We start from the raw sequence: 14,073 nt of genomic DNA, 5'->3' as shown, positions 1-14,073 counted from the left end.
AGCTTTCTAATTGGAGAAAAGTGATGAAAAATTGGTGAGGGCACAGTGAGAGCATATGGTGGATGAATAATGATTATTGTATATTTTATTTCCAATAACAATAATGCCTAGAAAGATGTAACAATGGATTGCACAAATAATAGAATATGCTAAAGCTTCAACAAATTAATATACACATATGAACAATGCTTTCTCCACAAAATTGTGCTGCTTCAATGATTACAAAATACATGTTTCCACAATATGTGTCAGCTTCAGTAATACAAAACTTACTGCAAATACCAAAATATATTCTAAAATATAAACAAAGTTTGAAGAACAAGCAGAACCTTTGTGTGTAATGTCCCTACGGAGATATTTTAACACAATTGTTTTAAATATTTGCACACTGACATTTTGTCAAACAGTTGGTGGAACAAAGGAATTTCCTAGTTTTCTGATTAAGAATAGCTGCAATGAGATTACTATAAGAAATAAAGGGATTTTCATCCCCTAATCTGGAGGAAACCAAAGGGGTTTTATCCTTTGATCTCTAGTATCCAAGGGCTTTCATTCTTGAATCCTAGTTGGAACATAAGGCTCAAATTATGACAGAAAAGAGTAATTTTTTTGGTAGATGTCTCAAAGGAAACCAAGCACCTCAGTATATAGCACAAATGGGGCACACATTTTAATATCCCACTTTCCCTCTCGAAGATAGCAAATAAAATATTAACAAGATACTTTTTCCAAACTATCCTCCACTTTGTTATGGATTTCAACTTGCAAGGCCTCATAAATAAGCTGGTATAGAAACCTGTCATGAGGAAGCTGCCAAGTGTCCTAATGGTTACAACAATCCACTTCTATAATCCCACGCTCTACCAAGTTATTATTTTATCATTAGTTATTTCCACTACAAAATTTAAATGTCCAAAGGCCCCATTGTTAAAATATTTTCCTATCCTTATGGGGGAAATGAGGATTGTGTTGGACATTACATTTGCTACAGTCATAAGGTTGATCTTCCCGCTTTGTTCCAAATGTCATAGGATATGTTCATAGTGCCATAGGACAATGTTAAGCCTGCAGCAATGCTGCAAGATGGCAAATATCGATGATTTTGTTATTGATGGTTTTCAATAGCAACAATCATTTAAGTGGCAAATAAAACATCAGGCATGCAAAATATAACAGCAGCAGTGCACATGGCAAAAATGCCACAGTTTGATTGGAACACCAGCAAAGAGAGTATTGGTGGGTTAGCATAAGTTGAAGAGTTTTCAGCAGGTACTGTCTAGTAGCCAGAAGTCAGTGTTTTAAGCAACTTGGATACCTAGGATTGTTGCTCTTCCAATCTGGGCATGAATGAGGAGAAGAGGTATATATGTAGTGTGAAAGAAAAGAAGGGATATTTTTTGCCACTCTTGTTTTACCTTCAGCATAAGTGGTTTGATGCTTTCTAAGCTATGTCAGAGAACAGCATAGAGATGGATAATTTTCTCTTGTAAATTGTTAAGGAGCTGTATTAGTTGTGTACAGATCTATATTCATCTTCATTGATGGTATATGACTGTTGATAATAGAGTTGGAGAGTGATTTTCTCATTTAAACTAGAGTTTTCTCCTTCGGGGGGTTTCTCCAGACAAATATCCCATGTTTCAGTCATTACCCAGCATTTGTTGCTGATGTTTCATGCTTTTTATTGCTTGGTGATATTGTTTAGAACTTAGGATGCATATTTATGACCATCCCTTGTTTCTAAGGACTGCTACCATTTTTTTATGCAATCGAAGGTTGTTTTGAGTAGTCATGAAGTCATAATCTGTTACTTTAGGACTGCCCGAGAGTATCTGAAGCAGATTATAGATAAGTGCCCACCTTCACTATGTTGAATGTATACCATTGTTCACTAGCCAACATAGTTTTATTTATAGGAAAGGTCAACTTCTCTATTCTAAGAATGCAACTATAACTTAGGTGAAATTAATGTTGAATTCAAAATAAAAAACATAAAGTCACAGATGAGATGTGACAAACTTAGATGAGAAAAGGTCTAAATTGTAACTATGAATTTCCATAACAATGCAAATAAAATAAGAGACAGTTTAAGTTGTTTGAAAGTAAGTGGTGTCACTAAAGAAATTCAGTTATTAAAAGTAAAAATGCTAGCGCATGGAAAAGGTCTTCTATGCCTACGCTATGTTTCTACCACCTTTGCAATGAAACATTTTAAATTGATAGCTTTGTAGGTATGTTTACTGTTGTGCCAAAAGCTCGAGCTATCAACACTCGCCACAAACATCAGACTTACCCAGATCCATGGGAGGTGGTTAAGCCATGTCGCGAACCTTGAAGGAGGTGCTGATCACCAAGTCAACAATCTCCCCCACAGCACTGACTGAGGGTTCCACACCAACGAAATGAAGGAGACCTCTCGGGATTTGAACCCGTGACCCAAGGCTCTGACACCAATTGTAGGTATGTTTGCCGTTGCGCCAAAATCTCGAGCTATCAATCCCCGCTACAAACGCCAGACTTACCCAGATCCATGGGAGGTGGTTAAGCCATGTCGCAAACCCCGAAGGGGGTGCTGACCACCAAGTCAACAAGCTTAAGAGATAAGTTAATGTTCATAAGAGTAATATAAATATTATTAAGGTTATAATGAAGCAAAATAATCAATTAAAATAAGAATTAATGGAGATTTGTTTTGAAAAGCAAATGCAATATAAAAGTTAAGATTTAATGGGACATTGCCAAATATCACACAAAAAATATTTTTATATCTGATTTATTGTTCAAATCCTAAAGTAACAATCTGCTATTAATTATCAAATTGTTGAAATTTATGGAAAATATAAAACATGGTATTGTTCCATCTTTTTTTGGGACAAGAAATCCAGAATAATGGTAGAAGATATTGTTTCAATAGCATAATTCCAATGTTTGCTCGAATTACATCATACATGAAGATTGATATTGGACAGATTGATCTTGATTCTTATCATAAGTACAGTTGCAATATAATTGGCATTAACTTGGTTATTTAATTCTACCAGAGCTTTGAGGTTGAAGCTTTCCATCCAGGGAAGCATGTTATAGACCTAATAAATTATTAAGCTGTTGTCACCAAGCGATATGATTTCTTACCTTATAAGACATTTCTCATTGAATGTGTGCCTTGATCCATATATTAATTCCTATCACCTTTTTCATTTATTCTCTCTTTTTCTATTATTATACTTTTATTCTATATTCAATATGATTATACACATTTATTGTGCAATTATTCTGTACCTAAGAGATGTTATGTGCTCCTTAATATTAAAGTTTGTTCATAAACATGATTTTTCATGGGAAACTGTAAATTTGGAAACTAATTTTCAATACTGGAATAAGATTGGATGTTACTGTACCTAAAGTGAATTTCAGCTATGATAATGAAATGTCTTGTGAGGAGTGGTAGATTTCTTAAACTAAAAAGATGCTAATTGCAAATGCTTATTTATGGAAGTCTTGCAACAGTTGTTATTCTAAGTAAACCTTAGACTGATTGATATACATGCACATGCAATTTTGCATAAGCTGTAGTACTTATTATGTTGTACATTAAGAATGCCCCAGCATTAAGGTAATGAAAATAAGTTCTTTTTTGGTTATATTTGATAGGTAAGAAAGATGATATTTTTCATATTTGGTCTTCTGCATCTTGTGTCTGGAACAGTTAATTGATTCTCATTTTTTCAGGTTTTGAAGCCTGTTACACGTGAGAAGCTACATATTCTTGGAGACAACTACCCAAGGATACTTTCTGAATATCTTGAGTTAGTCCCCTCCTTTTTAGGTGGTGATTGTAAATGTACCAGCTGTACCAGGGTCCGCTTTAATGATGACATGGATATTGTTATGAACAGTAAATCATCGCTTCACGGAAATGATGAAATGGACATTGAAGGGACTTCCTATGACAATGAAACCTCACAAGATGTTGGCAGTCACGTTTTAAGGGCAATCATAGTGGCTCTCCTAATGTTTTGGGTATTGGTTGCCACACTTGCAGGATTTTATGAATCCGACCAACAGAATCCTTCAACTTGATAACATCCATCCAACCATTGCAAGTTTAAATTAGTTTCAGTATGCTTTTCAGGATGTTAAATCTCAAGGCCAACTGTTAAAGAGAGGTCCAGATCTCACAAATATCAGCCATAAAGTCCTACTCTTTCCAAGCTTATTCTGTTGTCATCTTTAATTAGCAATTTGAGGTTTGGAAGCATTATTTGTTCCTACCAATGCTGCCATGTTAAGGCACGCTGTCAAGTTTGGTGGCATTTATGGTAACAAATTACACCATGTGAGAAGTTTATTCTTTTTTATTTTTGATATATTGCCAATAATGAATCTCGTACTATCACTTAGACAAGAACATAAAACTTGCTTTGAACAGAAAAATTCTGTATGGAGTGAGGTTGTTGTTCACTTAGACTGAAATTTTGCAAATTAGTTGATCAGGGTAATGAGTAGGCTGTTATATGCAAATTTGGCCACAATAAGCAAGCAGCCTTGTGGGTAAGAGGAGAGGAATATCAGAAAAGAATAGTAAACTTTGGTACTCCTGCTTGGAAGGATTTTAATTTTGAGTTTGCAAGGCTGATTCCATTCATGATGAAAAGAATAGGCTACGAACTTGTTAAAAAACATGCGCCAGGTATGCTTAAGCTCCTTTTGTCCTTAAGCCTGTTGTGGAAACTTGTGTTTGAGCTTGAAGTTCAATTTTGTTATATAACTATGTGCGAAATAAATTTTTACTACATTTTTATTTGATCGTGAAAATATTGAGCTTATAGTTTTAACTTTTGGCACTTCCCTAATATAACATGTTTTAGACAGAATGGCTTAGGAGGGGTTAACAAGATAGTATTGTGAGATTAGTAATAAGCTTTATTTAACACAAGCCATACCTTTTTTTTTGCAACATGCTTTTATAAAGCTCAACAATTTTTATTTATTTAAGAGATCTGGGGTAAAAGGGATAGGACGGGTTAACAAGATAATATTGTGAGATTAATAATAAGCTCTATTTAACACAAGTCATACCAGTTTCTTTTGCAACATACTTTTTTAAAACTCACTGATTCTTAAGTTACACAGGGAATTAACAGCGAACAGGTAAATACTAAATAGTTCTATAACAAGTTAAGCTGTACATTAGCCGTTTGATCTTCTAGTTTTTGTGCCCATCTTATCAAATAGTAGGTATATTTTTAAGAATGTGGTGGTGGATATATATCTCATTTTTCTAGGTGACTTAAGCAATCTATGGAAGTCAAATGGCATTTACAAATCATGTTTCACAGAACAGTTCATAAAACCTTGTATAATACATGGAGGCATGCTAAGATTGATTAATGGCATCAGTGTCTTAATTATGATGAATGCGTGTCACGATTCCTTATATTAGAAGAAATACAATAAGGTACGTACATGCATAAATGGGGGCTTTAATAATAGACAGCTTATAACCCGAACTCTTAGTGTTTGTTCAGTCCTGTTGCTCTCAAAATGGTTACCATCATCTAGATCGAAGTCAAGCATTCATTCCTATTACAAAACATGGCTTGGTCTCATCTACTAAATAAGACTGAAGATATCGTTGTAATAGTATAGGAATTCCACTGTATGGGCTTGCCATATAAACGTGTTCTATGATCTGATGTAGTCGTTGCAATGTAACTTGTTACTAAACAAATCCATCGTCTTCATGATCATATTGTCCTACCACATAGTTACTATCTCATAGCAGTAACAGTACTAACTACTAACTACAGTGTGTATTTACCCATGAAACCTTGAAGGACAATGCGTATTGTATAGATTAGAATTAGCTTACAAGGTTTCCCTCGATAACCCCTTCAGTAATAATAGTTCCTTTTACGTCTTTTAGAAGACACGCATTGCTGTCAAAATACAGCACTATGTCAGCATCGACAATTTTCCTGATTGCTCTTAGTTTCTAAGCCAAAGTAGGGACACATGCCATACATCTTGAAGTTCCTTGCATACACCATTGGATATCTGAAAATTGATATTAAGCACTCATATCACACCATGCATGTTATCTCTGAGAATGGATTTGTTCCTTTTGTATACAACACTTTGATGTATCAAAATTTGGGAATGTAATGATTGTCGATGACCTTTTCTTGGTCATGACTTGAAACTGCAAGCTTCATTTGTGTTCTTTTTCTTCACCTCTCTAACCATGCTAACTGTTTTTAGTTTTATTTCTTGAAATTTCGTACAGCTTTGTGTAGACATTGAAAATATTCCCTTACTTTTTTCATTCTAATTATCCATTTATCATTTAATTATCACTTTCATTTTCTAATTTCCATTTAGTTAAATAATATTTCAATTATTTAATTATATGTGAGCTAATTTCCATTTGCAAATGATTTCTATTTTCATCTCTCGAGTCACTTTCATTTTCTAATTTCCATTTAGTTAAATAATATTTCAATTATTTAATTAAATGTGAGCTAATTTCCATTTGCAAATAAAATTATTTTCATCTCGAGTCCTCAATAAGACACTTAAAGTTGTTATATCCACCTAATCAGCTAACTCAATCGCCGTTTAGAAATTCAGTATTACTTCCTAAATTTAACTCCTTATCATTTAATTTTTTATTTATTTTTCCTTCAATTCAACCTCTATATGCAAACTTTGTGTACATAGTTCTTCAATAAATAAATAAATACGATCATTCTGTTCATCATTCTAAACAATCTCATATCTTTATGCAAATTCATTTTGTGTAAATGGATAATCAATTTTCACCCACTCATAGTGTTATGTTGTAGAGATTTGGCATTCACATCCAAAAGAAAAACAATGGCATTTATTTTTTTAAGGTTTGTAGTGAGATTGGTAAAATGGGATTTAGATTTCATTTTTTTTAATATTTTCGAGTCTATATTTTCTTATTTTAAAAATTTTAGTGCTTACTTTCCTCAAGGAAATCACCTTTGTTTTTTTCTCTCTTGATTTGTGTCATTGTTATTCATGGAGGCATTATGTTGAGATGCTAGAGATTTTTTTTTAAATTATAAGACTTATATCTAGTTGTAAATAAAATTGTAATAACACCAACTTCCTCTTGAGGTGTGTTGCTACTAGGTGCAAGTCTAGATCAAATTGAGTGTTTAGCATTACTTTCAATCTTGAATATGAGTAGAAAAATACCTAGGAGTGTTATAACAACATTATAATCACTCACCCGCATATTGTCAATTGATTTTTAAGATTAAAATTGTTTTCTATGGAGTGATATTTTGTGATTTTTTCATTTCCAATTTTTTAAATTTTTATTTTCTAGATTTAATCTTGTATTCACATCTTTTGATTCATAGTATGTAATCAATTGATTACAAAATTATTTTGTTGCCTCTAACTCACTTTATCACTTAAATTCAAAAAGTATCTAGGAACGAGCCTTACCTTCATGTACTTACCACATAATAATCAAGCCTCAATTTTGGTTAGCTTTAGTCTCAACCCCTTCAACTATCCTCATTAGGGAAAACTTTACATATTAGTAAGACATGCATTTGATGTTCTTCTCTTGGTGAAATTTTATTGAAAAAAACGAGTCGTCCTCTTGTCATATATCCCATAAAGATTGGATACTTTACCTATACAGGCAAGGCTATGATATTGTTGTAGACGTAAATCTACGTAAATCTCTCTATTGGTTTCTTATGGAAAATGGGATAAATCTTTTCAACATTAGAGGAAAGATGAATCAAGTTATATCTCAAATGGCGGGGGGGGCGGGGGGGGGGGGGGGTGGGTATGTGTGCCTTTGATTGGTTATGTCATGCTGGTAATAAGCCGAAATCGGGTTCAGCCCTTTTCCTTTGGAGTGATGGTTGCCCCAACGGATGATGGGGAGTCCATCTGGTGTTAATATGATGATGCCTCATATTCTATACGACTGCCCCTTAGAATAGTAGGGCCCACCCAACCCAAGGAAGGAGAAGGATTTAAACTTGTTGGATATTCTCTTTGGCAAAATTGTAGATGAACATTTTTTGAGATTGGTGACATGAATTATGTGAGGATGAATGAATGAAAGATTTTAATGACGCCCATGAGACTGACCAATCTATGGGACCGAGGATAGCATTCTTAATTAATCTTTAGATTCTTTTCCTTGTCCAATCTTCTACTATTGATTTTGATTAGGAGGCTAGCAATTTGCTTAATTCTATCTTCTTCAAATAACTGATGCATGTTGTCAACCTTTAATCCCTTTTCATACTGAGTGCGGATGTCCTCATAAGCCGCACACTCCATGATGTAGTGCCATTTTGTTTCTACAACCCCTTTATTGCAGAATATGCAAGTTCTTTCCTCCCATTCTTCTTTAGGTATCTTCCACCTACCGGTCTCACATCTAAGGTGGTGTGACCCGGTTCTCAGTTGTGCAATTAGCATATGCGCTTTACCTTTAATAGCCCCTAAATATGTTTTCTCATCCTGATCCTTTGTTGGATTAAACTCTTTGATGTAGTATGCTTTTTTTCCGCCCAACCTGCTTTGTCCACATGGTAATACAAAATTTTTCAATAACATAACTTTTTATTTCACAATTGGTGTTATGGCACTCATGCAAATCAATGTTCCACTTGTTCATCCAATTGTTGTTTTGCTTCATCCAGGTTTTCTTCCTCTGATTTAGCATCTCTTCCACAACCATTTTAGGCTAGTGATGCTTATCCATGTTCACAACTTTCTTTAAATAACATATCAATCAGACTATAGCCGAGGCTTCTAGAGGAAAAGTACCTGCTTCAGCTAACAAAATTTCATACGGGATCGTGCTTTTAACTTTGAGATTGCTTGTTATTAAATACTTCTGGATTTTTTCTAGTTGCCTCCAATTGCAATTTGACATGCTGCTACCCCATACTTCACAACCATAGTGAATAACCGGTGTGGCTAGAAGACCAAAAAGGGTTTTCTTGGTTTTCCAATCCCAAAGTTCCACCTTTTTTGCACCTATTTTGAAGTAAGTATGAGGCTCTCCAACCTCCTTGTATCCTTTTTGTCCTACAAGTCTCCCAATTGAACTTGTAGTGAAAGTCGATCCCAAGGTACTTGTATTCTTTCACTATTTCCAATGGACTGCCTTCAAAAAGAAAGGTAACTTGTTTGTCTTTTCTTTTTAATGAGAAAATCATGATTTTGGTCTTGGATATGTTCACTTGCATGCTAAACTCCTGACAAAAGACTTCTAAAGCTTTCAAATGTTCTCTTAACCCATGAGTTGTTTTTGAAATTAGGTTAAGATCATCAACATACAAAAGGAGTTTCACCACATAACCTGCCAACTAAACACCTTCACCCTCTGTTTTGCTTAACCAAGCTTCTAACTTGTCAATGTATAACCCCAAAAGCGTGGGAGATAGAGGGCAGCTTTGTTTAACTCCAATATCATTGTCAAAACACTCTGACGTGCCTTTACTTGTTCTGATTTTGGCTCTAACCATCTCATATAACCTATGAACTGCAGCTCTATACTCATACAGTATGTCTAGCTCTTCCATTCTGTGCCATAGTTTATCTCTAGGTACCCTGTCAAAAGCTTTCTTTAAGTCCACAAAACAACAATATGCTTCCTCACCTTGAGTGTTCTAGATTTTTTCTATCAAGTGTCGAAGAGTGATGCAATTATCAATGGTAGAATGTCTTGCCCTAAAACCTGCTTGCCCTTTAGCCCTTTTACCTTCCTTCTCTGCCCAATTGCTAATCCTACGTTCTAACATTCTCCCAAAGAGCTTGCCAAAGAGAGGATTGACCATAATCATGCAATAGTTAGAAGGGTTATTGATATCCGCATTTTTAAAGAGAGGGATGACCACACTAGTTGTCCATTACCCCGGGAAACCTTTCTGAATGATGTTATTGAAAATTCTCCTTTCGCTTCCCCATTTAAAGAATTCAGCTTGCAACCCATCTATGTCCTCTGCTTTACCTCTTGCTAAATTCTTTATGCCTCGGTGAATATCCTTTGTTGTGAAAAGTTTCATTGAAGTGTTAAGAACAAGTCGATAGTTTTTTTCATGAGAACGTTCATAAAGGATCTTGGCATATTCCAACCATTGTGCATCCGTAATGCTATTTTCAGTCTTCTTTTTCTTTTGCTGCAACTCCTTCCAAAAACCCTTGGGATTATGCAGTTCCTTCCTTCTTTCGTGAACATATTTTTCCTTTTTTGATTGCGCTCTTTGTCCATTCCACCATCTTTTAATTATCTCTTGGCTGCCTTACAATCTTCATCATACCACGGATTTGTCAGAAAAGTGTTTGTAGCCCTCGTCTTAGGAGAGGTGTCTCACCTTTGCATTGTTAAGAACTAAAAGTGGCAATATTTAGGCTATAAAATATTAAAATATAATTTTGAGGGCTCTCTAGGTTGATTTTGGCCCCAAAAAAAGGTCAAATTTTTTTTTAACTAGAGCATGTGGGTTATAGTGACATATTTTGGAAATTTTGAATATAAAAGAAATAGGCTCAGTTGTCTTCTTAGATCAAAAGTTATGGCCTCTGTAAATGGGGTATTTCATATTGGAAATGTTAGAACATTTTGTAATGCACAAGGGAATCGTAAGAGGGAGCTACAATATTTTACAAATTTATGACACGTGATGACACTCATTAAGGCATATTTGAATAGAGAGTGGAGTCAAATGAGGCCCCCAAGTTGGTGAGTGGAATATGGGGAGCTTATGACTAGGGTTGTTGGAAATACTCTCATTGACATCAAAGGGAACTTAATGTCACAATGATTTACAAGTATTACTCTATTAATCATTTATCATGATCATTTCAATTTGGTTTAGTAACCAAATTAGGAACACTGAAACTCTCATTTATACTAGGCTTTAAGTGATTCTTCCACAATTGAGATGATACTTTTTGCCACATCAAATGATGAGGTCTAACTAGATTGGCATACATTAGCATAGTCATAAATTGACAATACAAAAATGAATTGTGTGCTAGACATGGGGCCTTGGATAAATCATAGGAAGACAAGCATTGGAATAAATGATTGCACACAAAGATTGGTAAGTATCTTATGGATGAACTTTAACTCTCATGCTCATTATGATTGGAGCAACTAATTGATCAAATAGTATTTTAACACTTAGATGTTTTGGAAGATTTGATTAAGAAGAATTGAAAGGATTGCGAAGGATTACTAAAAAGAGAGTATCTATTATGTTTTTTTGATACATTTTTTCAAAACTGTCAGGTAAACTTTTTAATGCAACTGATGATGTTGGCATGACACGCCCTTTGATACCACATGCAACACTCTTGAACCATAGCTATGAATTGATGAGGTCACAAATGGGGGACCTCATCCCCATTTATCAAAGCTGAAGTTTCAAATGAGGAGGTTTTAGCACTCTCCTACCTTATATGGGTCATTGTTAAGAATGTGCCTCCTCAACTGTGTCATTCTTAGCACAATCGATTTCACCAATAGGAAGAACTTTGAAAGTGGAAGAAGCTAGATTTACACTCTTGCACATAGATGCAGGATTATTGGTTTCATGATCTCTTGGGGTGAATATCTTTGATGAGATTGGAGTTGATATTGCGGGAAGGATTTTATCTTGTAGTATTGAGATTTTAGGGGGTTTGAATGCATGTTTTCTATGTAAAAAATAAGGCCATTTGAGAAAAAATTACCCCAAGTTTGTTAATACGAAAATGGATGACTTCTAGATTTCATCTAAAAGTTTAAGACCCTAATTTAGAGAACAAGCAAAGGAAAAGTAGAATGATGAAAACCCTAATGCTAGTAATAAATATTGCATTATAATGATAGATAGTAATGAGAAAACAATGTCTAGGAATAACCCTAATATTAATAATGAAAATATGATTATTGAAACAACATAGTCAAAGGGTGATTACCCTAATGTCAAAAATACATATTCCAACAATAATAATGATATCATTATAAATGATATCAATGAGACCAAGATCAATGAGGCAAAAATTATTGATCAGATTGGCATAAATGTTTTCCATAATAATAGCTCCTAAATGAAATATGATACTAGGAGTAGCTCCAACATGATTTTTATGCCTAATTCTAACCTTGGACACAAGAAAAATGCTCAGGAATTAGTTATAGACAAGATTAAGTAGAGTATTGCTCTACTTATAATGAGAAAAATAAATTAAAAAAATAAAAATAAGGAACCAATAGGGGATGTAGAGTCCTTGTCTAATGTGGAGTTTAGAGAAGGGAGTGTTTACACTTCTCTTGAAGCTTCTCCCTTCGCTAATGATGATGAGTTACCAAGAGATGATGAAACTCTCCCTCTAGTAAATGGATGGATAAAAGTTGATAAGAAAAAGAAATAAAGGAGCAAAGGAGAAATCTAACCCTTCTTAAAGAGGAAAGTAAAAAAAGATAAAATCCACAATGCTTAGATAAATTTAGGAATTTGAAGGAAGATTCTTCAAACACAATTACTAATGATCCTAAATTCACAAGTTGGAATGTTAGGGGACTAGTGGCCCCTGATAGGACATGCATAGCTAGAAGCTACATGAACCTTAATAAGAATACAAATTTTGTCTTTCTGCAAGAAGTAAAAGTTGTGAACTTTCATGTTGGAACAACACTTAACTTGATATGGAAAGATTGCACTCATTTTTATGCTGATCATGACAAGGGTAGAGGATGTTAGGAAAATGTCATCTCAACCTTGCACTTACATAAGGTTACTATTTATAGTAAGTTTTCATTTGAGCACAAATTAGTCTAAACTTTCCCATAAGCTTCAGATTGGCTAGATAAAAGCATGTCGACAAGCTTTTGTTGTGAGATCATGTCTAGATTTGAAGATATTAAAGTATATGTTTTTGGAATCCGTGGATGGAAGTTTTGGAGTCAATTTTGAGATACTTAAGAGGCTCTGAAATGGCTCAAAAGTGTTGTAACTGGTGTAGCGAGTTATAGCTTGATAGAACACGTCGCAAGATATGACACTTCAAATGGTTTGTCAATCAGACACCCGATTCAAAAGTTACGGTCTCTGAAAGTTGGGTAACCTGAAATAGGAAATATAAAAAACATGTTGGACACATAAATGAGTTGTAAAAGGGAGCTTCTTGTGTTTTGGTGTGTGTGTTGACATGTAATAGGGTATCTTGGATTAGAGATAAGGTGGCCATTTTTTTTTGAGTGGTTGTAGCTCATGGTTTTGTAGTACCATTTGACGGTTTCATGCATTTTAACTCCTATACATTAGGTGCATGAGATGGAGGTTTTGTGTAAGAGTCTTATAACTATTGAGTTACCTTTAGATCTCAGGTTGATGATACTCCTATGAGAATCTTGCTCTGCAAGTACGTTGTATTATGTTGTTGAATTTTGAATAATATATTGGGCGGCTTTTGGAGTGGGGGTTTTTCCTCATGAAATGGTTTTCCCCATGATGTATCTTGTGTTTATTGTTAATCTATTTGCATGTTTTATATGTCCTTTTGTATGCGTTCCTTATTCTATAATAGTTTAAGATTTGTAAGAAAATATGTGTTACCTCCTAATTATCAAGAAAATTTGTGTTCTCTCTCCCACTAGATTAGTGTTAGGAAGCATTTTTCGCATCTTATCTTCCTTTTAGTTGGTATTGGAGCCTAGCCAGTTTTGGTCTCGGTGTTGGGTAGTGGGTTTTTAATACTAATCTTTGTTTGAGTGTGAGATTTTGCAGAGTATTTTCAAAATCTTGTTGTAGAAAGATGGCAAGAACATCCACAAAAGTTTGAGGAGAAGTTTAACGACAGTAAGTTCAAATTGTATAAGTTAAATATGGAGGATATGCTTGTAGATCAATATGTGGGCTACAATATTTGGAACAAAACCTCAAACTATAGCATATGATGTTTGAAATACGATGGATCGAAAAGCTAAGGGCCTCATAAGGTTTAATTGACTATTTTGTTAAATGTCCACAGATTGCAAAAGATCTTTGGAAGAAGCTTGGAGATGTTTATCAA

The 14,073-nt window shown here is 34.5% G+C and overlaps 1 protein-coding gene across 8 annotated transcripts in view; it reads left to right on the top strand.

The window, feature by feature from the left end:
* The window catches only part of LOC131079523 (uncharacterized), a 174,437-nt gene extending 169,622 nt beyond the window's left edge, over window positions 1-4,815 (top strand). For all 8 annotated transcript variants that reach the window (XM_058017498.2, XM_058017496.2, XM_058017491.2 and 5 more), the window contains one exon: window positions 3,730-4,815. In XM_058017498.2, coding sequence (XP_057873481.1) covers window positions 3,730-4,080 — 351 coding nt within the window. In that variant the 3' untranslated portion in view covers window positions 4,081-4,815. The remainder of the gene's footprint in view (window positions 1-3,729) is intronic.
* The last annotated feature ends 9,258 nt before the right edge of the window (window positions 4,816-14,073 follow it).

The sequence above is a fragment of the Cryptomeria japonica genome, chromosome 8 (assembly GCF_030272615.1).
Source record: "Cryptomeria japonica chromosome 8, Sugi_1.0, whole genome shotgun sequence".
NCBI classification, from domain to species: domain Eukaryota; kingdom Viridiplantae; phylum Streptophyta; class Pinopsida; order Cupressales; family Cupressaceae; genus Cryptomeria; species Cryptomeria japonica.
Note: the sequence above shows the minus strand (reverse complement) of the source record. Positions and strands in the feature narration are given on the sequence as shown.